The sequence below is a fragment of the Lampris incognitus genome, chromosome 10 (assembly GCF_029633865.1).
Source record: "Lampris incognitus isolate fLamInc1 chromosome 10, fLamInc1.hap2, whole genome shotgun sequence".
In the NCBI taxonomy this organism is placed as follows: Eukaryota; Metazoa; Chordata; class Actinopteri; order Lampriformes; family Lampridae; genus Lampris; species Lampris incognitus.
The window spans coordinates 3,692,969-3,720,480 of NC_079220.1; the positions used below are offsets into that span (position 1 = coordinate 3,692,969).

Here is a 27,512-nt window from a genome sequence, read left to right on the forward strand (position 1 = left end):
AGGAGCAGCAGGAGGAGCAGGAGGAGGAGGACTCGCTATAATAGTTGAGATCGGATTTGGGAAGACTTCTCTACATGGGGACGAGACATGACGTCCACGGCCAGTGAGAGGAGGGCGTTCGCGCACAAGATAAACCGGTGAGAGGCGCCTTCCCTTTCCACCTTTTCCTTCTTCTTCTTCTCCCTCTTCTCCTTCTTCTTCTTCGTTTGTTTGTTTTGTTTGTTGTTTTCCTTTACGCGGTCGCCCCGGTTGCGGCTCCCCGCCGGACAGACGGCGTCTCAACGCCGGCTGGATTTGAGGGACTGGGCGGCTGGAAAGCCTTCCTTCCCGATAAACACGACACCCAACCGAACAATACTACTGCTACACCCAACCGAGTAATACTACTACACCCAACCGAGTAATACTGCTACACCCAACCGAGTAATACTGCTACACCCAACCGAGTAATACTACTACTTCCATACCCGACCGAGTAATACTGCTGCTACCATACCCAACCGAACAACAATACTACTACTACGATACCCAACCGAATATTAGTACTACGACAGCCAGCCGAGTAGTACTACTACTTCGGGGGGAGAAAACAAGCTTATTCAAACCCACTTCACACGACGCGTCGACGTCCCGAGTGTTGTGAAATCCCCACCAGACGGTTGTCGAAGGGCGGTCAGCTGTCAGTGATAACTTAACTCGGGGTTTAAAGGAGGGTAATTGATCCGTGGCAATACCTTAAATATGATGTGGACTGAATCAAGTGCACATGACGACCTGTTCGTACACGCCATGTGAACTTGGTGCATCATGGCAGGCACTAATTGCCCCCCCCCCCCCCCCCGCAGAACCAGTTTGTGCTCCAGCGTCCATAACAGAAAGACTTAATCAGCACGTTAGCATGCTGCGGGTCATCTTGTAGGCTGTTGTTGATGAACGGAAGTCCAGACCAGACTGTTAGCATGCTGCAGGTCATCTTGTAGGCTGTAGCTGATGAACGGAAGTCCAGATCAGACTGTTAGCATGCTGCAGGTCATCTTGTAGGCTGTTGCTGATGAAAGGAAGTCCAGACCAGACTGTTGGCATGCTGCAGGTCATCTTGCAGGCTGTTGCTGATGAACGGAAGTCCAGACCAGACTGTTAGCATGCTGCAGGTCATCTTGTAGGCTGTTGCTGATGAAAGGAAGTCCAGACCAGACTGTTGGCATGCTGCAGGTCATCTTGCAGGCTGTTGCTGATGAACGGAAGTCCAGATCAGACTGTTAGCATGCTGCAGGTCATCTTGTAGGCTGTTGTTGATGAACGGAAGTCCAGACCAGACTGTTAGCATGCTGCAGGTCATCTTGTAGGCTGTTGCTGATGAACGGAAGTCCAGACCAGACTGTTAGCATGCTGCAGGTCATCTTGTAGGCTGTAGCTGATGAACGGAAGTCCAGACCAGACTGTTAGCATGCTGCAGGTCATCTTGTAGGCTGTTGCTGATGAACGGAAGTCCAGACCAGACTGTTGGCATGCTGCAGGTCATCTTGTAGGCTGTTGCTGATGAACGGAAGTCCAGACCAGACTGTTAGCATGCTGCAGGTCATCTTGCAGGCTGTTGCTGATGAAAGGAAGTCCAGACCAGACTGTTGGCATGCTGCAGGTCATCTTGCAGGCTGTTTCTGATGAAAGCAAGTCCAGACCAGACTGTTAGCATGCTGCAGGTCATCTTGTAGGCTGTTGCTGATGGATGGACGTTCAGATCAGACTACAGGAGACGTCGCATCTTTAAGCAGCATATTCCTGTTTGTGGTTCAGCTCACATCCATGACATGGTTCAAGTCAGTTTTATTTGTATAGCCCAATATCACAAATTAAAAATTTGCCTCAGTGGGCTTTACAGCAACACAACATCCTGTCCGTACACCCTCGCATGGGATAAGGAACTAATCTCAAAAAAAAAAAAAACCTTTAACAGGGAGAAAAAATAGGAAGAAACCTCAGGGGGAGCAACAGAGGAGGGGTCTCTCTCCCAAGATGGACAACGTGCAGTGGATGTTGTGTTTACACAATTTACACAATACGACATTGAAAGAGGATAACAGAATTATAATGGAATTATAAAATATATGAAGAATATGATGAGGAGGATGCACACACGTTTCTCTAATAGAGACAACCTGTCTCCCAGACAGCATCCGGATGTGGACCACTTCAGGCAAGGATGCAGCACTGATGGTGTTCTTCTGGCCCTGACAAAATGGATGTGAGCCTGAAGTGGCCCACATGTATAACAGCAAATATGCCAAATCAAATGTGGCCTTTTTTGTCAAAGATGCGGTGCTCTGGGCAACATGTAATCTGGATGTGACCCTGAAGTGGCCCGTGTGGTAAATGGTGAATATGGCCCAAATATCACAAAACAAATATGGCCACCTTTGGCAAGTATGTGGCACTCGTGGCATTGCTATGGCTTGGTTCTGGCCCAGATCTGGCAAACAGAGGCGGACCGCCCAAGTGCCATCATTCCACGTGGTATGTGGGCTGGATGAAGTGTCGGGTGTGGGACGGGTCCGGGCCACAGCAATTTTGCTGTCTGGGCTGTGACTACGGAACAGTCGCCACAAACCTTGCAGGCATCTGTTTGTTGTGTCTTGTTTGGTATAGAGAGTCAGGACATATCATATGAAATTCACCAATAACTGATAATTTCCGTGGTAATTTCTGCCCATACGGTATCAATGTTTTTCATTTCACTGCAACACCACCGTGTACGCTAGTTTCCAGCAGTGTAGTTGAATTCATCATGTAGTAATTGTGACGCAGACGTGTATAAAACACTGCTTTATTGCTACCTGCCCTGATTTATTACAAAACTCTACAGTTTCCAGGTGTCTGCATGCAAAACAGTTTGCTGTAAATGTCGAAAGGGCCGATGTGTCTTTCAGTCAACACCTGTCCAGTCGTCAGCACATAATTCATGTGTCGTCATGTTGGTGCAACACCAGGCATAACAGTGATATCTGTCCCAATACCAGTCACACATTTTTAATCAAATGTCAGCTGATAGTGATGAGCTGACTGCTATATCATGCACCTCTAATAGAAAGACTCTGGAAATGAACTCTGGTAAGTCTACTGCTTCATGTCAGAAGTTGTCTTGTGTCCAGGCTTGGTATTCCGTCTCTTGAAGAATGAGCTGAGCTTCTCAGCATTAAAGCCTGGGAGAAAATGTCCAAATATCCAGGATAAGAGATTGGTGTCTCCGTCATGTGAGTGAACAGGTTTCTGTCCCAGTGACGAGCTGAAGGAAGCTGCAGAAGACTGGATATGTCTGGACAGCATGTGGCTTTGTAAACAAGAGGCTGTTTTTAGTTCCAGGGCAGCACGGTGGTCTACCTCTACCACCATTGCTTTTTCAGTGCAGCGAGGTGTCTTGTGTACTGTAAACCCGCTGGCCCTCATCATCATTACAGATAACCAGATTTTAAAGTGAGATGGCCTAACTGACTACACAGTCTACCACCACCTTCCCCCGGTCCTCCTGGTCTCCTCCTCAGTGGAACTCGGTTCATTGTTCAGTCCCGGATGCAGGAAAGGGTGTGTTGGGGGGGGGGTCTGGCTAAATGCCCTTGGAGTTGAGAGCTTTCCTTTTTCCTGTTTCGAGGTGTGTATAGAGAAGTGCAAATGATTGTTTCTGCAAACTGTTGTGTGACATGAAGTTTGTGTCTTGGGGTTTGAACGTGGATGTGAGAAATGTCACTCATTTAGCTGTTTCTCATTATCAGACATGGTTTATGTCAAGAAGTTAGCCGGGCTGTCTTTGGCCGTTCCTTCGTCTCTTGGCCATGCTAGACCATAAGGACTATGACTTGAGAGAGTCTGAAGACCAACAGCTGTGTGTGTGTGTGTGTGTGTGTGTGTGTGTGTGTGTGTGTGTGTGTGTGTGTGTGTGTGTGTGTGTGCGCACACAACAGCCATTTTGAGCTTCCAGAGCAGCAGCTGCTTGCTGTCTGTGTGAGGGGATTGCGGATTGTTTTTGCTTTGTCCCTGCCTAAGCCTCCTGTCCACCGTGGGTCCATAAAAGCCGGGGACAGAGTCCTGGCGCTCTGCCTACTCACGACCCTCTGAGAGATCTGCAGGATGCACATTCATTAGCAGCTGTCAGGCCTCGGCTGTGTTACTGCTGCCGGCTGCAGAGGGACTTCAATAGAAGGATCAGCCTGAGGATAAGAAGGCCGTATAAGATATAATCTGCTGAGTGTCCAGGCATGTCTTCTGGAGGTTAAGCCAACAATGGACTGACTTGTCATCATGTGGTTCTTAAAAGCAAAGTTATAATAGCCCCAAACAGTGTGAGTGAATGAAGGCACACAGGCATTGAAGCCATAGACAAATATACATACACATGTATACATGGAGATGGCACGGTGGTGCAGTGGTTAGCGCAGTTGCCTCACAGCAAGAAGGTCCTAGGTTCGAACCCTGGGGTTGTCCAACCTTTAGGGTTGTCCCAGATTGTCCTCTGTGTGGAGTTTGCATGTTCTCCCTGTGTCTGCATGGGTTTCCTCCCACAGTCCAAAGACATGTAGGTCAGGTGAATCGGCCATACTAAATTGTCCCTGTGTGTGTGTGTGTGTGTGTGTGTGTATGTGTGTGTGTGTGTGTGTGTGTGTGTGTTTGTGTGTGTGTGGGCCCTGTGATGGACTGGCGGCCTATCCAGGGTGTCTCCCCACCTGCCGCCCAATGACTGCTGGGATGGGCTCCAGCATCCCACGACCCTGATCAGGATAAGTGGCTATGATAATGGATGGATGGATGTATACATGGACATCTATACTTAGGCATCTATACATATGCATGTATACATAGACATATGTACATAGAAATATATAAATAGACATGTTTACGTAGACATGTATACATATATAGTTATAAATATATACATAGACATATATACATATATAGTTAGAAATATATACATAGACATGTATACGTAGACATGTATACATAGACATATTTACTTAAAATATCTACATAGACATGTATACATATACGTATTTACTTAGAAATATATATATAGACATGTATAGCCTACATATCTACTTAGAAATATATACATAGACATGTATACGTAGACAGAAATATCTACATAGACATGTATAGCATACATATCTACTTAGAAATATATACATAGACATGCATACATAGACATGCATACATAGACATATATACGTAGACATGTATACATAGACACATTTACTTGGAAATATATACATAGACATGTATAAATATGCGTATTTACTTAGAAATATATACATAGACATGTATACATATAGTACATATTTACTTAGACATGTATACGTAGACATAGAAATATATACATAGACGCTGCATTGGTCACTGGATCGTACGTCAGCGTTGCCGCCCGACTGGACAGAGGCAGACCGGTCTGTAAACAAATACAAGTACACGGGGCAGCTGCCGTTTTTCTGGATAAAAGCACAATAACGTTTACATTTCTCAACCGATGTCAATCAGTCATTTTTATATTCAAGGGTTTATGATCCATGTGTACAAAAAGTATTGTGTTCAGTCACGTAGAATCTGGATAGTCAGGCTGTCATCACCGAGTGTGTCTCAACGTCCGGAATACAGGAACTGAATCACTGACATGGAGGAACAGTATTCATTGTCACAAGTATTGTAAAAACACATGTTCGTCAAGTCTGGATTTGGCTCATTTTCCTTGGGTGGTACTTGTGGAGGCGTCCCCATGTTAGATAATATAATTAAGTGTTGAGGAATTGTGCAGAAAGTTTATTGTGGACATGGTTATTTCTGCCCACGTCTCCGTCATTTTGTCTGTTCTGATGCTCCAGGTCAGAACACGGCTCATTCACTGTGAAATACTGGGGAAAAAAACCGAAATAGTGCATCTTTAAGTACTAGTAACTGACCATCACTGAGAAAAATGGAACAAATCAGCCAGTACAAATGAACTATTGAGACGCTGCATGGAGGTCAGTCTGCTTTCTGTGTGTTATAGCAGTGAAAGTACACAGATCTACTGCAGACAGACAAAAATAAAATAAGATAAAATGAGATACACCTTTATTGATCCCCAGAGGGGAAATTACAGCAGTAGAACATATTTACATGATATGGTAAAAAATAGTAAAAATATAATACAGGATGGAATCTAAATGTAGTATAGTATAAAGTAATATGTAGTAGTAGTAGTACAACAATATAAAGTAAATTACAGCAGTATATCATATTATTGTTGTTGCTGTTGTTTTTATTATTCATTTATACTACACCTTATTGTATTTATGAGTACTATATTATAGTAGTAATATAATAATATTAGATTAATAATAGTAATAGTATATGTAGTGTAATAGTTGTATAATATAGTAAATAATAGACTCTACTATATATATGTGTGTGTGTGTCTATATATAGATATATATAGTAAATGATAAAATAAAAATAGTAAAATAAAATAGTGGGTAGGGAATAGTACAATAATATATGTAGTACCATAATGTAATGGTATACATAGGTAGTATGATAATATAATAGTATAACATAATAATAATTATCGCATTATATATAACACATATAATAAATACAAATATAATAATGTGTATATTGTGCAGTTATGTTCCAAATATTACAAGAGTCAGTCGGCAACATGATATTGATTCAGAGTGGACACCCGGTGAAGACATGTTAACCAAGTGAAGGGATTTCCTGTTCCTGTCACAGAATTCTAAAATTCACCTTTTGCATACTACAGGTGACGTGCTGGAGAAGATGGTGTCTACAGTACTTCCCTCTGGGGATTTAGTGTGGCCCAGATGGTTTTGTTTTTGTTTTCATTATCTTTTTGTTCTTGGATCCAGACTTACGGAGCAGCATCCCTCAGCTGTTCCCTTACTTGCACGGCAGCATTCCCGGTGTCTGCTGCTTTAGCTTTCTGCTACCTTTACTTAACACAACATGCCCGCATGGCCATGACACCGTTATGTCACTGTCCATCTGTTTGTGACGTGAGTCTCCTGTTCACTTCCTCTTTATGATCTGACACACACTTACACTACATACACATGATTTGATATACACTCTTGGCTAAGATATAATTACTATGTAGCAAACGTACTACAATCACTACTGCTTCATACAGTACTACTACTACTCTATTAAGCAGTTTGGTAACATTTGAATCTGCTAATTGCTGACCATCTTGTAAGTCACTTAGGTAAAAGCGTGTGCTAGAAGAGTAAATGTAAAATGTAGTCACAGATTCCTGCACACACACTGACCTCCCCGCCTCATCCATCACCCGGACTGTTGTTACTGTTGTTGCTAGGATATGTTTAAACATCCTGTCTTTTTTTTCTTTCTTTGATGGTGATGATGATATAATGTATTATTATTGTAAATATGATCTAACTCACAGTAACTCTCCCATCTCCTTGTTACTCAGGACTGTGGCGTCGGAGGTCAGGAAGCAAGTCTCTAGAGAGTATGGTTCTCCTCAGCTGTCCAAGAAACGAGGAGGAGCCCATCTCCCCGTAAGTCTGTCTGGATCCACTGGCCTGTGGCCGCCTGGGCGGAGAGCAGGGGTCACAAATTGAATTGAATGTGTAGTGAAACAGGTGATTGGTATAAGTTTTGACAGACCGTGGTCAGTATGAGTTCGGCTGGTGAGCAGTTCAGCTGTAGTTGACTCTAAATGTACCACGGGTCAAATTCCAACCAATATCTGTAATGGCAGCATCGATTAGTTGGAGGAGGGTTAAGTCAGGTTCTGCGTACTAGTAAAGTGTAGATGTAGTGTCAAATATCTTTTACCGGTCACTGAGATGATGGGGGGGGATGGTGTAATGTGTTCAGCACTGTTTTCAGATTGCTTTTCAGTTTCCAATACAAACCAGTTTAAAAGTTGTAGGTTAGTGATGCTTAACATGTGCTCTGTAGTGGTTAACCCTTGTGGGACATTGTTTGTAGAGACAGATAATGCAGGCTAAACTGAGAATTAGGAGGCTACATGGCATAAATCTTGTTGAATTAATTGTTCAGGATACCAGGAGTATGTTAGAGGAATAGTGAACTAGATATTCTTGAGAAAAAAACAAGCCAGCAAAGCAAACCTCTGGAGCAAATGTGTAACGGGGTAGGTTGCACCAGGTCATGGAAATAGTGTAACGTCACAGAGGTCGAGCCAAGATGTGGTCAGTATGTGGATATAGTGTGGATCTGAGACCAGATGTGGCGTGGGATTATGGTTCTGGTAAAATGGTGATACGTATAACTTTAAAATGTTGTTATTCCCTGGTCTTAAAGGCTTCATTACAGTAAAGTAAGACCATTTTCTGAACAAAACGGACACACTCCTCACCTTGTCTGCACCTTGAGATCTTGTCCATGAATATCACAAACAGAATCGGAGACAAGGGACAACCTTGGCGGAGTCCGACACCCACCGAAAACGTGTTTGACTTTGTGCCGAGAATGCGGACACAGCTCTCACTTTTGTTATACAAGGACCGGATGGCTTGTAGCAACTGCCCCGATACCCCATACTCCCGCAGCACCCCCCACCGAGTGCCCCGGGGTACACGGTCGTACGCCTTCTCCAAGTCATGTAGACTGGCTGGTCAAACTCCCATGCCCCCCTCAGCACTTCCGCAAGGGTGAAGAGATTGTCGGTTGTTCCACGGCCAGGATGGAATCCACATTGTTCCTCCTGGATTTGATGTTCGACAATCAGTCGGAGCCTCCTTTCCAGCACCCTAGAGTAGACTTTAACTCTAAGGCCACTAAGACATTTAAGACACTAAGGCCATATGGTCAAATTTAAATAATTCAGTTAAAATGTAATTATAACAGAATAGGGTCACATGTCTGACGCTACAAACACCCCTACTGCGCTCCTTATTCTAGCCATGAATTTCTGTTGAACGCAGTGTTAAGCTCCGTTATTGGTGTGTCAACAATATTCTCTCCATGTGTTACTGGTCAAAAGTCTTTTTATTGTACAATGGAAGTAATCTGTAAATAAATACAGCAGTATTTGATTTTGTCAATATAGCCAAGCCTTTGAGTCTCATCCCCTTCCTTTGTATCCTAAATCTCCTGTCTCTCCTCTGGGGTATCTAATCAAAACCTGAGCTGCCAAAAGACAAAAAGTAGGTCATGTTTGACTCGATTTATCACTTCATCTATGACTATGCCTTTTATTTTTTATTTTTATATTTTTTGTAAAACATTGGTGGGTACGCAGATGGGAAGTGCCCTGAGGGGAGACGAGTTCGTCAGTGAAAATGTGCGATAAGCACAACAATGGCACATAATCTCTCCCTTACATCTGGCCACCTCGCTCTGCCGCCCCACCTAAATCGTTTTTATCCTTTAATTCAACAAGATGATGTGTTGACTGGCAGGTGCCCCTGTCGGAGGTGGTTGAGCCTGTGGACTTTGAGGAGTACGTGAGCAGCCACGCCCCGGGGGCGGAGCCCGGCCCTCTGCGGCAGCTGACGGAGTTCCCGCAGGATGACCTGGTGCTCTTCCAGCAGGAGAGGGAGTGCAACACACTGGATCCTCCGCTGCCTGAGGAGGAGTACGTCTGTCAGGCCTCACACACACACCCACACACACCTCAGCTTCCACATCTGTAACAACTGGGTGGACATCAATATTAAAGGGCCCACTTTCCTCAATTATTGATTGTTCTCAATGAATAGTTAATGTGTTTTTCTGTGCAGCACACTAGACCCCAGAGTGAGGGATGCCCTGGCGGTCTACACGGACCACTGGCTCATCATTCAGAGGAAGTAAGTGACAGGTTGTAGGGCTGCAGTTTCAGAACATGTGCCATGCTGATCTCCCCCCCGGTCAGCGCCGCAGGAATGGCCGTGACTCGTTGTGTCTGTGTGCATCTAGGTACCAGCGCTACAGCACCACACACACCCCCCACAGCTCGGAGCGGCAGCGGGAAAGGCAACGGGGGCTGCTCAAACAGACCTTTGAACTGGACGAGGCCGCCACCGCCGAGCGCCAAGATGACCAGGTAACCCGCCAACAACGGAAATCTTCAGACAGCTAATGGCCACTTGAATGAGTTTCGTCCTTGTTTATGTTTCGTCTTTTAAGTTCTCAAGAAAAGTGGTTCCCAATCAGGTCCTCGGGTACCAACAGTACAGTCAGCATAGTTAATTACTTTCCCCTCAGGAAGCAGGAATAATTTATTGTCATTTCTGTCATGTACTTGTGTACACAAAAGAGACAACATTTCGTTTCTCCCAGCCCACAGCAGTGCAACACAAAAGACCAAACCACATATCCAAAAGAAAACGACACCACCAAAAACATACAAAACCAGAGAGAACAAAGCGAACAAAAAAAAATCAACAACACAGTCCAAAAACACGCCAGCCAGGATGACTGTCGGAACTGCTGGTCTGCACAGGCCAGCAGTCGACCTACCCTGCCCCACTTCCGCATCCTGACAGCCCGCCCTTGGTGTTTCCTCCTCGGGCGCAGCTCCAGGCAGGGCCGTGGTCCTTGGGCCTACAGGAGGCAGCAGACCAGGCTCCCTCAGCAGATCCAACACCAGCTCTCCCAGCCAGACACCTTTGACACACCTCCCCCGCACTCCACACGACAACACAAACGCAGATGCAGACAAAAACACTGCACAGTTGATGCTAGGCGAGGCCGCCGCCAGACCGCCTCGGTGTTATCAGAACTGCTGGTCTGTTTCGGCTAGCAGTTAGCTTAGCCTGCCCCACTTCCGCATCCTGTCAGACCGCCCTTGGTGTTTCCTCTTTGGGCGCGGCTCCAGGCAGGGCTGTGGTTCCCCGGCCCACAGGAGGTAGCAGACCAAGCTCTCCCAGCCGATCCAGTGCCAGCTCTCCCAGCCGTCAAACAAAATCAACGATCACAGGCATAATTCTTCACACGATGACACAAACCAGACGCAGACGTAGACAAAGACACTGCATAGTTGGCACTGGGTGAGGCCGCCGCAAACGCGAGCTCGCGCTGCCGTCCTCCCACACCTGCTGTACCATATCTAAAACCTCCCCGATGAAGTGGCTGCAATAGCTGACGCAGCAGGTGAATGTAGTTCACCACCTGTCGGAATGGAAGACTAGCAGTATTGGGGGTCCCTGAGGACCTGTTTAAAATCCACTGACCTAGAAGATGATATTGTTGTAGGTGCAACTGGAAAAATAAATAAATAAACAAACAAACAAACAAACATTGGCCTGCCAAAATTACAAACAACCGAAAATCAATAGTAGTGCAACGGGTCCTGCTGCCTTAATAACATGACCCTATCAGAGATGACCCACAGGAAGCTGGTGACGTGTAAAGAACAAAAAAAAACAGCAACAACAAATAAAAAGAACAACAAAAAAAACACACGCACACAAAAGCCAGCTTTTTATATAGTTTTAGGCGAGCTGGTCAGTCTCAGAAGTCAGACACGATTCTCGTCTACACCAGATGAAGACAGAAGCAAACAGAAAAGCAACGGCCTTCGGGCGTCTGGGTAGCATGGCGGTCTATTCTGTTGCCTACCAGCACGGGGATCACCGGTTCGAATCCTCGTGTTGCCTCCGGCTTGGTCGGGCGTCCCTACAGACACAATTGGCCGTATCTGCAGGTGGGAAGCTGGATGTGGGTGTGTGTCCTGGTCGCTGCACTAGCGCCTCCTCTGGTCGGTCGGGGCACCTGTTTAGGGGGGAGGGGGAACTGGGGGGAATAGCGTGATCCTCCCACGCGCTACGTCCCCCTGGCGAAACTCCTCACTGTCAGGTGAAAAGAAGCGGCTGGTGACTCCACATGTATGGGACGAGGCATGTGGTAGTCTGCAGCCCTCCCCGGATCAGCAGAGGGGGTGGAGCAGAGACCGGGACGGCTTGGAGGAGTGGGGGTAATTAGCCAAGTACAATTGGGGAGAAAAAACAGGGGGGGCAAGCAACGGCCGTGTGGTGAAAGCGGTATCGGGTATGTGAAGTGCACTCTGGTCACTGAGCCGATCAGATGCAGACGAGACACTCGGATATGACAGGCAACTCGATTTGAGGCTGCAGGTAATTTGATCTGCAGCATATCTGCCCCGTCATCTTCTAAAAACCCTGTGAGTCACTGCTGCACTTAAAGGGTTGTAGCGTAGCCCCAGAGAAACAGGAAAATGACCTCAGCTTGCTGGCTCAGCTTGACTGTGTGTGTGTGTGTGTGTGTGTGTGTGTGTGTGTGTGTGTGTGTGTGTGTGTGTGTGTGTGTGTGTGTGTGTGTGTGTGTGTGTGCGTGTTTGTTAGGATGACACTAAGAGGAGGTCCGTCTCCCTTGAAGACACCCCCCGGGGCAGCTGGGCCTCCAGCATCTTCGACCTGAAGAACTCCTCCCCGGACGCCCTCCTGCCGTCCGTGCTGGAGCGCACGGCCGCGGAGGACATGGACCGCCGCAACACCGAGGCCCGCCAGCAGGGGCGCCATCCAGACCTGCTGGGCCTCTACTCTCCCCCCGATGAGGTTTGTGTCGGTGAAGCGTGGGGCTGTTGCTGTGTGTTGTACTAAAACAGGATGTATTGTTCTGATACCACCAGGGCACTGTGGGAAAGGTTGGGATCCGTAGTGAGTACTTGGTGTTTATTTAGACCGGATCGGGATTATTAAAGGTTCCCATATAGTGAATGATGGTTCTGAATGAGACCAAACCCAGTCCACTTTTGGTACTGTTTACTTTTCTCTCCTCTACCTACTACTTATACAAGCACTTTGGATTGCCTCTCTCTCCCTTGCCGACATTCTTTGCCTTGTGTGCACACCATTGTTGCCATGTTGCCATGACGCCTCTGTGTGTGTGTGTGTGTGTGTGTGTGTTCAGGATGAAGCGGTGGAGAGGTGCTCCGTCCCCGAGGTGCCCAGAGAACACTGTGGACAGAGAATCATGGTCAAGTGTCTCTCCCTCAAGTGAGTCTCATCTGAAAACGACTGACATATAACTGGGCGTCCGGGTGACGTAGCGGTCTATTCCGTTGCCCACCAACACGGGGACCGCCGGTTCGAATCCCCGTGTTACCCCTGGCTTGGTCAGGCGTCCCTACAGACACAATTGGCCGTGTCTGTGGGTGGGAAGCCGTATGTGGGTGTGTCCTGGTCGCTGCACCAGCGCCTCCTCTGGTCAGTCGGGGCGACTGTTCGGTGGGGAACTGGGGGGAATAGCGTATCCTCCCACGCGCTACCTCCCCCTGGTGGAACTCCTCACTGTCAGGTGAAAAGAAGCGGCTGGCGACTCCACGTGTATGGGAGGAGGCATGTGGTAGTCTGTAGCCCTCCCCGGATCAGCAGAGGGGGGTGGAGCAGTGACCAGGACTGCTCGGAAGAGTGGAGTAATTGGTCGGCTACAACTGGGGAGAAAAGGGGGGAAAAATGCAGATTAAAAAAAAGAACCTGACTAACATCCTCTGTAGGTTCATGACAGCATGACTCATTCATATTCCCCCTCATCTGCCCCCTACCCAGTCCACCGCTTCTAAACATGCCGTCCTTGTTTGAAAGCTGCTTTTCATCCATTTTCCAGATTCGAAATAGAAATTGAGCCGATATTTGGGACCCTCGCTCTATATGACGTCAAGGAAAAGATAAAGGTACTTTATCTGTTTTTACAGAGCATATTGTAATGTGATGTTACTTTCCCTGTTGTGAGAGTCCCCTCTGCCAAACTGCCTTAAGTAATGCTGAGCTCATCCTCGGCTAATTGAATTCTCCTGGCCTCGGAAGGCCCTGAGTGGACTTGTGGTTTTAAATCATCGAGTCAAAGTGAATTAAATACCCCATGACGCCTCCCTCCCCTCTCTCCCTATCAATCAGATTTCCGAGAACTTCCACTTTGACCTGAACTCGGATCAGATGAAAGGGCTGCTGAAGCCCCACACGCCCCACACGGCCATCTCGACCCTGGCCCGCTCCGCCATCTTCTCCATCACGTACCCCTCCGCCGACATCTTCCTGGTCATCAAGGTACGAATTGCGGTGGAGCGTCTGAATGGACAGTCCTCACCTTTCCTATTTGCTATTGATCGCGACAGCAGTACGGCTGAGAGGGAGAGAGAGAGTATGGAAAACACAAGAGAAAGAGAGAGTTCCTGCTGGGACTCGGTCCTTGGTCAGAGGTCAAGGTAAACTCGGTTGAACCTGAAGGGGAATTTATCTCACAGTCGGGTGATTCAAGCAGCTCTAGGGCTAAATAGTACAGCACACAGTACGGCACAACACCAACCATGTGTGATGCAGAAGACCAGTAAAGCACGGGGGGGGGGGCTCCGGTTCGAACGGGGATCTCCGGTTCGAATCCCGGTGTTGCCTCCAGCTTGATCGGGCGTCCCTACAGACACAATTGGCTGTATCTGTGGGTGGGAAGCCGAATTTGGGTATGTGTCCTGGTCGCTGCACTAGCGCCTCCTCTGGTCAGTCGGGACACCTGTTCGGGGGGGAGGGGGAACTGGGGGGAATAGTGTGATCCTCCCATGTGCTACGTCCCCCTGGTGAAACTCCTCACCGTCAGGTGAAAAGAAGCGGCTGGTGACTCCACACGTATGGGAGGAGGCATGTGGTAGTCTGCAGCCCTCCCCGGATCAGCAGAGGGGGTGGAGCAGCGAGCGGGACAGCTAGGAAAAGCGGGGTAATTGGCCAAGTACAACTGTAGAGAAGGAGGGAAAATAAAACATTAAAAAAAAAAAAAAAAACACCGGAGGGGATGTCTGTGATTCCAGAGGCGTTGGGAATAACCGCCACACCAACGCTATCTGCAAACACATATCTGTGTCTTTAAGAATATCGATCGTTTATATGTTGATGACGGGCATGGGCGCAAGTCCATGAATACTGGGATGGCATCCAGCGCTTCACCTGCGCCCCCGCCCATAGGGTTAGTGAAGCTTTTCATTGGGAGTGATGAAGAAGAACAGGATTAGGAACCAGTATATTAGAGGGACAGCTCAGGTTGGACGGTTTGGAGACAAAGCAAGAGAGACAAGATTGAGATGGTCTGGACATGTGTGGAGGAGAGATGCTGGGTATATTGGGAGAAGGATGCTGAATATGGAGCTGCCAGGGAAGAGGAGAAGAGGAAGGCCAAAGAGGAGGTTTATGGATGTGGTGAGGGAGGACATGCAGGTGGTTGGTGTGACAGAGGAAGATGCAGAGGACAGGAAGAGATGGAAACGGAAGATCTGCTGTGGCGCCCCCTAACGGGACCAGCCGGAAGTAGTAGTAGTAGTAGTAGTAGTAGTATGCGGACTGACAAGACCAGACCAGATCGGTTGAGGCCCGTATTAACAATGGCCAGCATTGGTGCTGTGCACTCGCAGGGTCCTGATGGAAACTGTAAAATGGCTGTGGCGACCCCTGAGAACCAGGGAACAGGCTGAAAGAAGAAGAAGATTCACATGTTGATGAAATGTAAACATCATTGCTTGTTCAGCTGTCTGAGGGAGGAAACCGGCTCTTTTCTGTTGGTTTCTGTGTTTCAAATGATGTGTGTGTGTGTGTGTGTGTGTGTGTGTGCATGCGTGCGTGCGTGCGTGTGTGTTCCAGCTTGAGAAGGTCCTTCAGCAGGGAGACATCGGGGAATGCTGTGAACCCTACATGGTCATGAAGGAATCGGATTCCTCTAAGGTAGTCAGTCCATCCCACTGTCTTGTTTGTAGTGTTAACCAGAAGCAGGTTAATACTGTGTTACTGCCTGTGCGTTACTTCATAACTGCAATATTTACAGTTGTCTTATTTTTTGTGGACAGTGCCGTTGTCCGGTACAGTCGATAAGACTGGTCTGTCTGTGATTCAGAGCGTTTGAGATAGTCTGATGGGGTTTCTTCTCGTCTCCTCGCAGCACAAGGAGAAGCTGGAGAAGCTCCGGTCGCAGGCAGAACAGTCGTGTGGCCGTCTGGGCCGGTTCCGCATGCCTTTTGCCTGGACGGCCATTCACCTCCTCAACATCGTCAGCAGCGTAGGAGGCCTGGACCGCTCCGATCCGGACTCCGACTCTGGTACTGCTCTCCCTCTCACGCACACAAACCCGCAAAAATGGCACTGAACACATTCGCACATCTTGTATGGCCAGTAAGTGTGCCCACGCCTCAGCGATAACCTCCCGGCATCTCTTCCCGCAGAGCGGAAGGGCCATGGAACGTGGAATGAGAGGAAGAAGAAAGGCTTCGAGCGCATGAGCGTGGGAGAGGAGATGTGCAACTTTGCCACCTTCCGTCCAGCCACCCTCACAGTCACCAACTTCTTCAAACAGGTTCTGACAGAATCGGGGCTCATGACCCGAGTGGTAGTCGACATCAAAGCACAGCTCAAAATAATCTTCACCTTTATGGGCTTTCAGGCATCTGTTACGCATAACTCGGCGGTCTGTGGTTGCCTTTAAACAGGCTCTGAATGGATGAATTTCAAAATGAAGAGACTGGAGATTACAGATTAACATATTAACTTCCTAACTGCTCAAACTGGGTCATATAATCTTATACTTTGTTTTGTATTTGTTAGTTAAACTGCACGCTACAAATTATATGAGCTCATTCACTGTCAGTCTCTATACGCTGTAGGGTTTTTTGGGTTTTTTAAGTTTATATAACATTGTCAATATCCCGATGCTTCTCTTCTCATCATCAGCCACTTCTCCGGGGTCGGGTCGCGGTGACAACAAGCTAAATAGGGCACTCCAGACGTCCCTCTCCCCAGCAACGCCCTCCAGCTCCTCCTCCGGGATCCCAAGGGGTTCGAAGGCCAGATTGGACATGTAGTCCCTCTAGCGAGTTCTGGGTCTACCCCAGGGTCTCCTCCCAGTTGGCCACGCCCGATAAACCTCCAAAGGAAGGTGCCTAGAAGGCATCCTAATCACATGCCCAAACCACCTCAACTGGCTCCTTTCAACGCGAAGGAGCAGCAGCTCTTCTCCGAGCTCCCTCCGGATGTCTGAGCTCCTCACCCTATCTCTAAGGCTGAGCCCAGACACCCTACGGAGGAAACTCATTTCAGCCCCTTGTATCCGCAATCTCACCCTTTCGGTTACTGCCCAAAGCTCATGACCATAGGTGAGGGTTGGAACGAAGACTGACTGGTAAATTGAGAGCTTTGCCTTCCGGCTCAGCTCTCTCTTCACCACAACGGTCCGGTACAACGTCCACATTACTGCTGATGCTGCACCAATCCACCTGTCAATCTCCTGCTCCATCCTACCCTCACTCGTGAATAAGACCCCGAGATACTTAAACTCCTTCACTTGAAGCAACAAATCATCCCCAACCTGGAGGGAGCAATCCACCATTTTCCAGTAGAGAACCATGGCCTCAGACTTGGAGGTGCTGACTCTCATCCCAGTGGCCATTTCACACTCAGCTGTAAACCGCCCCAGTGTGTGCTGGAGGTAATGTTCTGATGAAGCCAACAAAACCACATCATCTTTGAAGAGCAGGGATGCAATTCTGAGGTTCCGAAAACGGACACACACCTCACCTGCACCTTGAGATCCTGTCCATGAATATCACAAACAGAATTGGAGACAAGGGACAACCTTGGCGGAGTCCGACATCCACCGAAAATGTGTTTGACTTTTTGCTGAGAATGCGGAAACAGCTCTCACTTTGGTTATACAAGGACCGGATGGCTGCTAGCAAATCTACTAATGTGATCTAAATCTACTGTGTATACTCCGAAAACTCATCGAGATCGTCTTCAGAAATGTCTCTCAAGAATCTGTAGTTTTAGTCCCATATTATCTATCCAGGCTATCTCAAGATAATTTTTTTTTCAGTAATTTCCAAATGTTAGTTGTGATTGTTTTGGAAATTGGATTTTTGTTCTGATTGTGCTGTGATTCCCTTTCCTTTCTTTCTGTCTGTACCAAGGAGGGAGACAGACTGAGTGATGAGGACCTTTACAAGTTTTTGGCAGACATGCGCAGACCGTCCTCTGTTCTGCGCCGACTGAGGCCTGTCACAGGTTATCTCACACTCACACACTCATATATACACATTGAATATACTCAGTGAATGGTATATGTATTATGAGGGATCTGTATTTACTTGGACATGGGTGTGTTTGTTGTTTTGTTGTGGCTTTCAGCCCAGCTGAAGATCGACATCTCTCCAGCCCCAGACTTGCCTCACTACTGTCTGTCCCCTGAGCTGCTGCATGTGAAGCCCTACCCTGACCTGCGTGTTCGACCCACCAAGGAGGTGCTGGAGTTTCCCACTCGCTACGTCTACACACCCCACACAACCTACCGGTGAGCGCTCACAATTCTGCCATGCACACACACACTCACACACAAGATGAACTCGAGTCGGTCTGGTGTTACTTTGCTGTAAAACACAGATGTGCTGCAAAAAAAATTCACGAAAGCAAAAAAGGAAAATTTTGTGACACAGTTGGATGAAGAAAATCAGCACTTTTTTTTTTTTGGTTAGGGTTTGGTTTTTTTTGAGGGGGGGGATTTTTTTTCTCCCTCCCCCAGTTGTAATTGGCCAATTACCCCACTCTTCCGAGCCATCCCGGTCACAGCTCCACCCGCTCTGCTGATCCGGGGAGGGCTGCCACATGCCTCCTCCAATACATGTGGAGTCACCAGCTGCTTCTTTTCACTTGACAGGAGTTTCACCAGGAGGACGTAGTGCATGGGAGGATCAGGCTATTCCCCCCAAGTTCCCCCTCCCCCCAAACAGGCGCCCCGACCGACCAGAGCGTTAGTGCAGCAACCAGGACACATACCCACATCCGGCTTCCCACCCGCACACATGGCCAATTGTGTCTGTAGGGACGCTTGACCAAGCCGGAGGTAACATGGGAATTCGAACTGGCGATCCCTGTGTTGGTAGACAACGGAATAGACTGCCATGCCATCCGGACACCCTAAGAAAAATATTTTTGTTTCCATTCAGTGAATCAGTGAAGACCTTCTTGATGGTTTAAGGATTTGTAATGATTTTTAAAATATTAAAAGATTAAGGCAGTAATAAAATCATAAGTTTTGTACATTAGTAGATAAGATATAAAACATACCAGGGCCGCTGAAGTCAGGAAGTGTAAATAAGTTTTGGGTTTAGAGGTCCAAAATGCAACAGGGACATTGACTAGCTCTAGCACGGCTCCGCTCTTGGAAAGGAGCGAGGACATGGTTAAACCATTTGGAAGTTCATATGAAGATTTATAGTCGTATTCAAAAATGAAGTCCGGCTAGCTCATTCGGTAGAGCATGAGACTCTTAATCTCAGGGTCGTGGGTTTGAGCCCCATGCTGGGCGCAAGATATTTATGGGCGGCACGGTGGCACAGTGGTTAGTGCGGTTGCCTCAGCACGAAGGTCCTGGGTTTGAGTCCCGGGGTAGTCCAACCTTGGGGGTCGTCCCAGGTTGTCCTCTGTGTGGAGTTTGCATGTTCTCCCCGTGTCTGTGTGGGTTTCCTCCGGGTGCTCCGGTGTCCTCCCACAGTCCAAAGACATGTAGGTCAGGTGAATCAGCCGTACTAAATTGTCCCTAGATGTGTGTGTTGGCCCTGTGATGGCCTGCCCAGGGTGTCTCCCTGCCTGCTGCCCAATGACTGCTGGGATAGGCTCCAGCATCCCCATGACCCTGAGAGCAAGATAAGTGGTTTGGATAATGGATGGATGAATTTAAAGATGGTAACTTTCAAAGCAGTGTCCTGCCATTCTCTGCAGCTTGGAGAGTTGCTGGTCGTGAGCCTCAAAGCTCTGTTTTTGGTTATGGGTTAAGTACTACAAGTCTTTCAGAATGTTGGAAATCTCGTCTGCTTCATCCTGAAAAATAGTGGCCGTAGTAACAAGAGTAAGAATAATGTGAATGTTTTCTATGTGTTGCTAAATTGGTGATATGTGTGTTGGTTGTTAACTGACGTTTCTGAGGGGATTACTGAACATTGAGTCAAAATTAGCTGTTTCCTGAACTTAGCCACATCCAAGCATTGGCATCAGCTATGGCATGCTGTTGTCGCCGGTCCCAGGAGGGATTTGGCAGGTTTGACAGTGGGGCGACAGACCCACATTTTAAAGGGGATTTTGAAGTGAGGGCCGTTTTCTACTGGCTCCCGTACGTGAAGGTATGAAGAGTTGTCGGCGTCCTCTCACCTATAGCTGTTTGATCCCGGTTAGGAGCGAGTTATCGCGATAAGCCTCCAACTTCCTCACTTCAATTAGCAGTTCTGTCTCTCCCTGCTCCATGCAGGGCCAGTATGTCCTCAGTGGTCTGGGTCTGAGCCTATAGCCCGGCCATCTGGACCTGTCAAAGGAGCATCTGCCCGTTTTATCCTCACTGCTCGCAGTGCAGCTGGCAGCTGCCCACCTCACACTGTGACATCCACTGGCTTTCCAATGTCATCCTGACACTGTTCCCCTCAAAAACGAGCTCAATTCACTTACCAGACAAATGTGTTCCTATGAAGTACAGAAAACTGAGCAAGACTGAAGAAGGTCTATACCAACCAAAATATCACTATGAATACAGAAAAAATAAACTGTCAAAAGTAGTTTGTGTTTTATATTGACATTTAAGAACTTTATTTGCCAAGTACATTTTTACATTTTTACCAGTCAGTCTTCGTTCCAACTCTCAACTACAGTCATGAGCTTTGGGTAGTGACCAAAAGGGTGAGATCGTGGATACAAGCAGCTGAAATTAGTTTCCTCCGTAGGGTGTCAGGGTTCAGCCTTAGAGATAGGGTGAGGTTCTCGGACATCCGGAGGGAGCTTGGAGTAGAGCCACTGCTCCTTCGCATCAAAAGGAGCCAGCTGAGGTAGTTCGGGCATCTGATCAGGATGCCTCCTGGGGGCCTTCATTTGGATGTTTTCCAGGGACGTCCAACTGGGAGGAGACCCCGGGGTAGACCCAGAACTTGCTGGAGGGACTACATGTCCAATCTGGCCTGGGAACATCTTGGGATCCCCCAGGAGGAGCTGGAGGGTGTTGCTGGGGAGAGAGAAGTCTGGAGTGCCCTACTTAGCTTGCTGCCACCGCGATCCGACCCCGGAGAAGCGGCTGATGATGAATGAATGAATTAATTAATTAATTTTTACATATACCTGGAATTTGCCCTTTGTTTTAAATCCATCCTAAATATTAGGAGCTGTAATTTCTCTGCACCCAGCTCCAGATGTAGAGCCAGTTGCATGGTCAACCGCAAAGGCAGGAGCATTAACCTAACACGCAGGTTTTTGGTGTGGGGAGAAACCCACATAACCACGGGGAGAACATGCAAACGTCACACAGAAAGGCCTCGGCGGTCCCTGTTGAAACTGCAAGGCGACAGTGCTAGCTGCCGAGGCACCGTGCCATTAAATGTGGCATCTGTGCTGTTGTTTTGCTTTGTGATTTTGGCACACCATAAAAAATGTAAAAAAAACCTGCTTTATTATGTCTCCCCAGCTGGCTTGTGTTCCTCCAAGAGAGCCCAGAGAGACAGAAGCTTATCTGACGGGGTTTCAGATACTTGGCATACCGCCTCTTATCTTTCCTGCTATTGCATGTTGTTCTGTCAGATCTGAAGTTTGATAGGGACTCTATGTGGCTGCGTCTCCAGACCAACTAAACCACCTCACGGCTCTGATGATAAGACAGGAACCTTAGTAAACACATAGAGAGAGAGAGATTGTCTCACCTGCAGCCGACCAATTAACCCTTTGATTTGTTTCGCCATCTGGACAGCTTGTTCAGTCGCCACCCTAACCTGCAAGAGGGCATCCTCGTGGTTCATCAGAGAGCAGCCGATTTGAGTGACCTTGCATTCCGTGTTCTCCTGGACGTCGTTGAGCGGTTCGCTGAGTTGTATCACGCCAAATATCGGCACGTTGACTTTCTCCCACGTGGCGGCCTCGTCCATCATCTCGCTGGGTCTCCTCGTTGGCGCCGCCTGGATTCCTTTCAAACGCATGGCCAAACAAAGCAGGCACACAGCCCCCCCCCCCCCCCCCATCATGACAGTCTCAGCTGGTCCGAGAAAACAAGTCACAGCTTTCGCTAGATAAGCCTAGTTATGAAAGCCAAGAATCCTTCCTTATCCACACAGTCATTCAACTCACAAGAATGTTTTTCTGAATCCAAACCGAATTAGAACTCCTCTGTGGTGTCACGACCACAGCGTTGCTGGATATCTGTTGATCACAGGCCTGCAGCCATTTGCAGTATGACACACCCCAAAAGTATTTCTGGATGATGGTTAGTGTGCCTTATATTGGATGAATAGGTGTGTGTGTGTCTGTGTGTGTGTGTGTGTGTAATACTGCAGTAAAATATTAATTTAGCTGTGGTCCAGTGAGGCCCTGTGATGGACTGGCAGCCTGTCCAGAGTGTCTCCCTGCCTGCCACCCAGTTACTGCTGGGATAGGCTCCAGCATCCCCGCAACCCTGAGAGCAGGATAAGCAGTTTGGATAATGGATAGATAGATGGTCCAATGAGAGGCCTTTCCTGAGACTTTCTAAGTCTGCATGATCTTCATGATAGGCTAAACCCCTCATTAGGGAACAAACATGTGACCTACATAACAGGTCTGACACTCTTCCTCCTCTCTGTTGCATCTGTTAGTATCACCTCCTCTTCAGGGCATGTGTGATTTTGAAGAACATGTGACTGTGCCTAGCAGTCACTGGGCAGCAGGCGAGGAGACACCCTGGACAGGCCAGGCCGCCAGGGCATCACAGGGCCGAGACACACACACACATTCACACCTAGGAACAATTTAGTATGGCCGATTCACCTGACCTACATGTCTTTGGATTGTGGGAGGAAACCATAGCACCCGCAGGAAAAACAACGCAGACATGGGGAGAACATGCGAACTCCACACATAGGACGACCCGGGACGACCCCCAAGGTTGGACTACCCTGGGGCTTGAACCCAGGACCTTCTTGCTGTGAGGCGACCATGCTAACCACTGTGCCACCGTGCCGATTTAAGTGTGAAATGGATGAAATCAGCTGTTGCCAAGTATGAACCACAGTTACCTCCTGTGTTTGACTTGGTGAGGATTTAAGACCTCTCCCACCATGCAGATGCCCAACGCCAGGTTAGACTCTCCCTCGTGCGCTGTTGCGTGCATGCACAGTGTCAACATCGCTTTTCTTCCCTCAGTCTGGGGTTATTGCGTATTGTGACATTGAGGCCATGTGGCTTTTTGTTTGAATAAATCTACTACTCACTTTAAAAGGTACAGCCAGGGGCGTCTGGGAAGCGTAGCGGTCTGTTCCGTTGCCTACCAACACGGGGATCGGCGGTTCGAAACCCCGTGTTACCCCCAGCTTGATCGAGCGTCCCTACAGACACAATTGGCCGTGTCCGCGGGTGGGAAGTGGGATGTGGGTATGTGTCCTGGTCACCGAACTAGCAGCGCCTCTACTGGTCAGTCGGGGCGCCTGTTCAGGGGGGAGGGGAACTGGGGGAATAGCTTGATCCTCCCATGCGCTACGTCCCCCTGGTGAAACTCCTCACTGCCAGGTGAAAAGAAGCGGCTGGCGACTCCACATGTATGGGAGGAGGCATGTGGTGGTCTGCAGCCCTCCCCAGATCGGCAGAGGGGGTGGAGCAGCGACCAAGATGGCCCGGAAGAGTGTGGTAATTGGCCAAGTACAAATGGGGAGAAAAGGGGGGGAAATCCCCCCCCCCAAAAAAAGGAAAAGGTACAGCCATCGGTTGGATGTTTCTCTCTGTTCTAGAAACCTTTTTGATTGATGAAACCGTTAATATTAGATTCCTCCCTCGCTCTCTCTGTCTCTGTCTCTTTCTGTCTGTCTCTCTCTCAGGAACCTACTGTATGTATACCCTCAGAGTCTGAACTTCAGCAGCCGTCAGGGCTCTGTGAGGAACATCGCCGTGAAGGTTCAGTTCATGGCAGGAGAGGACGCCAGTCAGGCCATGCCGGTGAGTGGCTCCACCAATCACAAACCAGGATGCTGCTCTGCTCCTGTCTACAGAGTTTGTCTGAAAATGGCAACCCTCTCACAAAGGGGCACCTTGCGGCTGTGAATTGCAATGTCCTCTCACTGGAGTTAGCTTCAAAGCTGCGTCTTTCATCAGCAGTCGAGAGGGGAGTAAAGGGAGCCCTCCCGGAGACAGAAGTGTTATGAAAGCTACAATAAATCTGTCTGGAGGTTGAAAATGAACAGCTTCAGCTTGCTGTGCTTTTAACTTTTCATTGGGTCAGTGTCTAGTAGCATTCGCCAGCTTAGGTTTTCAGGTCAAGCTGCTGCAAGAAAAGCGTCGATGTTCCATTTGAGCTCTAATTTTTTGTTTTTATTTCATATATTGTTGCTATACGCCAAGCTACTACCGTCTTTGCAGGAAATGGTTGAAGGACTATAAGATTCTGATTTGGAAAAAAAAATAAACAAGATTAATAAGGTCCCGGGTTCGGGCCCCGGGGTAGTCCCACCTTGGGGGTTGTCCCGGGTCGTCCTCTGTGTGAAGTTTGCATGTTCTCCCCGTGTCTGCTTGGATTTCTTCTGGCGGCTCTGGTTTCCTCCCACAGTCCAAAGACATGTAGGTCAGGTGACTCAGCTGTATCAAGTTGTCCCTAGGTGTGAATGTGTGTGTGATGGACTGGTGCCCTGTCCAGGGTGTCTCCCTGCCTTCCGCCCCATGACTGCTGGGATAGGCTACAGCATCCCCATGACCCTGATGGGGATAAGCAGCTTGGATAATGGATGGATGGATGGATTTTTGTTGTAAAGTTTCACCTTTTCAAAATGTTGTAGATTGTCCACTCAAGGGTATGCTTCTGAGAGTAGGTGTGAAGCAGTCGGTCCCTGAACATTCCTGGCCAGTAGGAATTATTTCCTAACCATGCAAGTGATTCAATAAAATAAGGCCTTACAAATGTCTGATTAAACTTCCTAAAAGACTTCCATCCATCCATTATCCAAACCGCTTATCCTGCTCTCAGGGTCATGGGGATTCTGGAGGCTATCCCAGCAGTTGTTGGGCAGCAGGCGGGGAGACACCCTGGACAGGCTGCCAGGCCGTCACAAGGCCCTAAAAGACTTTTAGTGGAAAAAAAGAAATGCAGGGCATCCAGGTAGCATGGCGTTCTATTCCGTTGCCTCCCATGCACTACGTCCCCCTGGTGAAACTCCTCACTGTCAGGTGAAAAGAAGCAGCTGGTGACTCCACATGTATGGGAGGAGGCATGTGGTAGTCTGCAGCCCTCCCCAGATCAGCAGAGGGGGTGGAGCAGCGACCGGGACGGCTTGGAAGAGTGGGGTAATTGGCCGGATACAATTGGGGAGAAAAGGGGAGAATTTCTTTTAAAAAAAAAAAAAAGATACGTCTGAACCGTTCCAGTGGGTTCAAAACCGTAGGTAACTGTCAGCATTCAGAAACAATGCAGTTGAAAGTGATGCCCCCTACTGGCCAAAGAAAGACTCTAATCAATGTAAACGCTACCATTCTGACAGGTCATCTTCGGGAAGTCCAGCTGTGCTGAATTCATGAAGGAAGCGTACACACCCATTATCTACCACAACAAGTAACACCTGCACCCCTTCTAGAACATCCACTAAGATTTCTAAATCTTTCCAATCACATTTTTGAATCAAGTCAAACCTCAAACCTCAAAAGTCTCATCTTTCCCCGACTGCTGCGTGTCTCGCTCCCCTTCCGCAGGTCACCAGAGTTTTATGAGGAGATGAAGATGAAGATTCCCGCCAATCTGACGGACAATCACCACCTGCTGTTCACCTTCTACCACATCAGCTGCCAGCCCAAACAGAACACCCCCCTGGAAACCCCGGTGGGCTACACGGTCAGTAGGTCTACGCTCGGCGAACCCTCTCCCTCTACTGACCCTGCCTTCTGAAGAACGCTTTCCTAGCTCTTTGTGGGGCCTGACGGAGGTTTGACGTCGTATGTGTCTTGTTTTTTCTGCCCCTCAGTGGATCCCCCTGATGCAGCACGGCCGACTACGCACTGGGTCTTTCAGTTTGCCCGTCTCTGTGGAGAAACCCCCGGCCAGCTACTCCGTACTCACCCCCGATGTGAGTGTGTGCTTATGTGTGTAACATGGACTGGTATTTTAATAGAGATGGCAGATGACAGAGATACACAGATATGCTCACATGTGCACTGAACATGTGTTTAATGCACTCTACTGGAAAATGGTGGATTGCTCCCTCCGGGTTGGGGATGAGCTGCTGCCTCAAGTGAAGGAGTTCAAGTATCTCAGGGTCTTGTTCACGAGTGAGGGTAGGATGGAGCGGGAGATTGACAGGTGGATTGGTGCAGCATCAGCAGTAATGTGGACGTTGTACAGGACCGTTGTGGTAAAGAGGGAGCTGAGCCAGAAGGCAAAGCTCTCAATTTACCAGTCAATCTTTGTTCCAACCCTCACCTGTGGTCATGAGCTTTGGGTAGTGACCGAAAGGGTGAGGTCGCTGATACAAGCGGCTGAAATGAGTTTTCTCCGTAGGGTGTCTGGGCTCAGCCTTAGAGATAGGGTGAGGAGCTCGGACATCCGGGGGGGGGGGGGGTTAAGATTAGAGCTGCTGCTCCTTCGCGTCAAGAGGAGCCAGTTGAGGTGGTTCGGGCATCTGATCAAGATGCCTCCTGGGCCCCTTCCTTTGGCAGTTTTCCAGGCACGTCCAACTGGGAGGAGACCCCGGGGTAGACCCAGAACTCGCTGGAGGGACTACATGTCCAATCTGGTCTGGGAAAACCTTGGGATCCCCCAGGAGGGCGTTGCTGGGGGAGGGACGTCTGGAGTGCCCTACTTAGCTTGCTGCCACCGTGACCCGATCCCAGAGAACGGCTGAAGATGAATGAATGAATGAATGAATGCACAGTGCGTATGTGTGTGTGTGTGTGTGTCAGGTAAATATCTCAGGATTTTTCATGAACCTCTTATTCCCAGTCTACTGTTAACAGTGGTTGAGTGTTGAGAATGGCAGTATGTCTGTAAGAGTTGTGTGTGTGTAATATAAATATATATGCTGTGTGAGATTGTGTGGATATGTGCATTCCTGCCTACGCCTGCTGTTGACAGTGTACTGGAGTGCTGACTGTGCTGCATGTCTTGTTGCGGCAGGTTCAGCTGCCAGGCATGAAGTGGGTGGATAATCACAAAGGGGTGTTTAACGTGGAGGTGACGGCAGCCTCCTCAGTTCACACTCAGGTATAAACACACACACACACACTGTCTCCCTCTCAGCTTTTCTCTGCACCTGTTTCTATCAAATCTAAAGCATTCCTCCTCTCATCTTCTCAGTGGTGATAACGTTTGGATTGTTAATCCATTTGTGTTCAGCTTGACTTGTTGTGTTACATTGTCCATCACTCATTTCTGACTATACCTACAACGCAGAGCCCCAAACATGAACCCATGTTATTTAGTGCACATTTCTTCTTGTTATTGCAGTGCTCTGCGTCAGTGGTTCTCACTGTGGGGTCCGGGCGACCAGTAGCCAAGGGGTCCGTGAAATAATTTGCTATAAATTATAACATTGCGCTGTATCA

General features: G+C 48.3%; 1 protein-coding gene and 1 non-coding gene across 10 annotated transcripts in view; both read left to right on the forward strand.

Moving 5' to 3' along the window:
• Nucleotides 1-27,512, forward strand: part of LOC130119651 (dedicator of cytokinesis protein 7-like) — a 66,562-nt gene continuing 39,050 nt past the window's right edge. For all 9 annotated transcript variants that reach the window (XM_056288227.1, XM_056288218.1, XM_056288220.1 and 6 more), the window contains exons 1-19: nucleotides 1-137; nucleotides 7,472-7,559; nucleotides 9,432-9,607; nucleotides 9,753-9,821; nucleotides 9,931-10,057; nucleotides 12,318-12,530; nucleotides 12,886-12,971; nucleotides 13,582-13,648; nucleotides 13,872-14,021; nucleotides 15,597-15,677; nucleotides 15,892-16,048; nucleotides 16,172-16,302; nucleotides 17,912-18,005; nucleotides 18,129-18,291; nucleotides 23,810-23,927; nucleotides 25,460-25,530; nucleotides 25,668-25,806; nucleotides 25,937-26,038; nucleotides 27,085-27,171. In XM_056288227.1, the coding sequence (XP_056144202.1) occupies nucleotides 88-137; nucleotides 7,472-7,559; nucleotides 9,432-9,607; nucleotides 9,753-9,821; nucleotides 9,931-10,057; nucleotides 12,318-12,530; nucleotides 12,886-12,971; nucleotides 13,582-13,648; nucleotides 13,872-14,021; nucleotides 15,597-15,677; nucleotides 15,892-16,048; nucleotides 16,172-16,302; nucleotides 17,912-18,005; nucleotides 18,129-18,291; nucleotides 23,810-23,927; nucleotides 25,460-25,530; nucleotides 25,668-25,806; nucleotides 25,937-26,038; nucleotides 27,085-27,171 (2,169 nt within the window). In that variant the 5' untranslated portion in view covers nucleotides 1-87. The remainder of the gene's footprint in view (nucleotides 138-7,471; nucleotides 7,560-9,431; nucleotides 9,608-9,752; nucleotides 9,822-9,930; nucleotides 10,058-12,317; nucleotides 12,531-12,885; nucleotides 12,972-13,581; nucleotides 13,649-13,871; nucleotides 14,022-15,596; nucleotides 15,678-15,891; nucleotides 16,049-16,171; nucleotides 16,303-17,911; nucleotides 18,006-18,128; nucleotides 18,292-23,809; nucleotides 23,928-25,459; nucleotides 25,531-25,667; nucleotides 25,807-25,936; nucleotides 26,039-27,084; nucleotides 27,172-27,512) is intronic.
• trnak-cuu (transfer RNA lysine (anticodon CUU)) lies at nucleotides 19,233-19,305 on the forward strand. Its single transcript has one exon. It is a non-coding gene; the product is annotated as a tRNA-Lys (tRNA).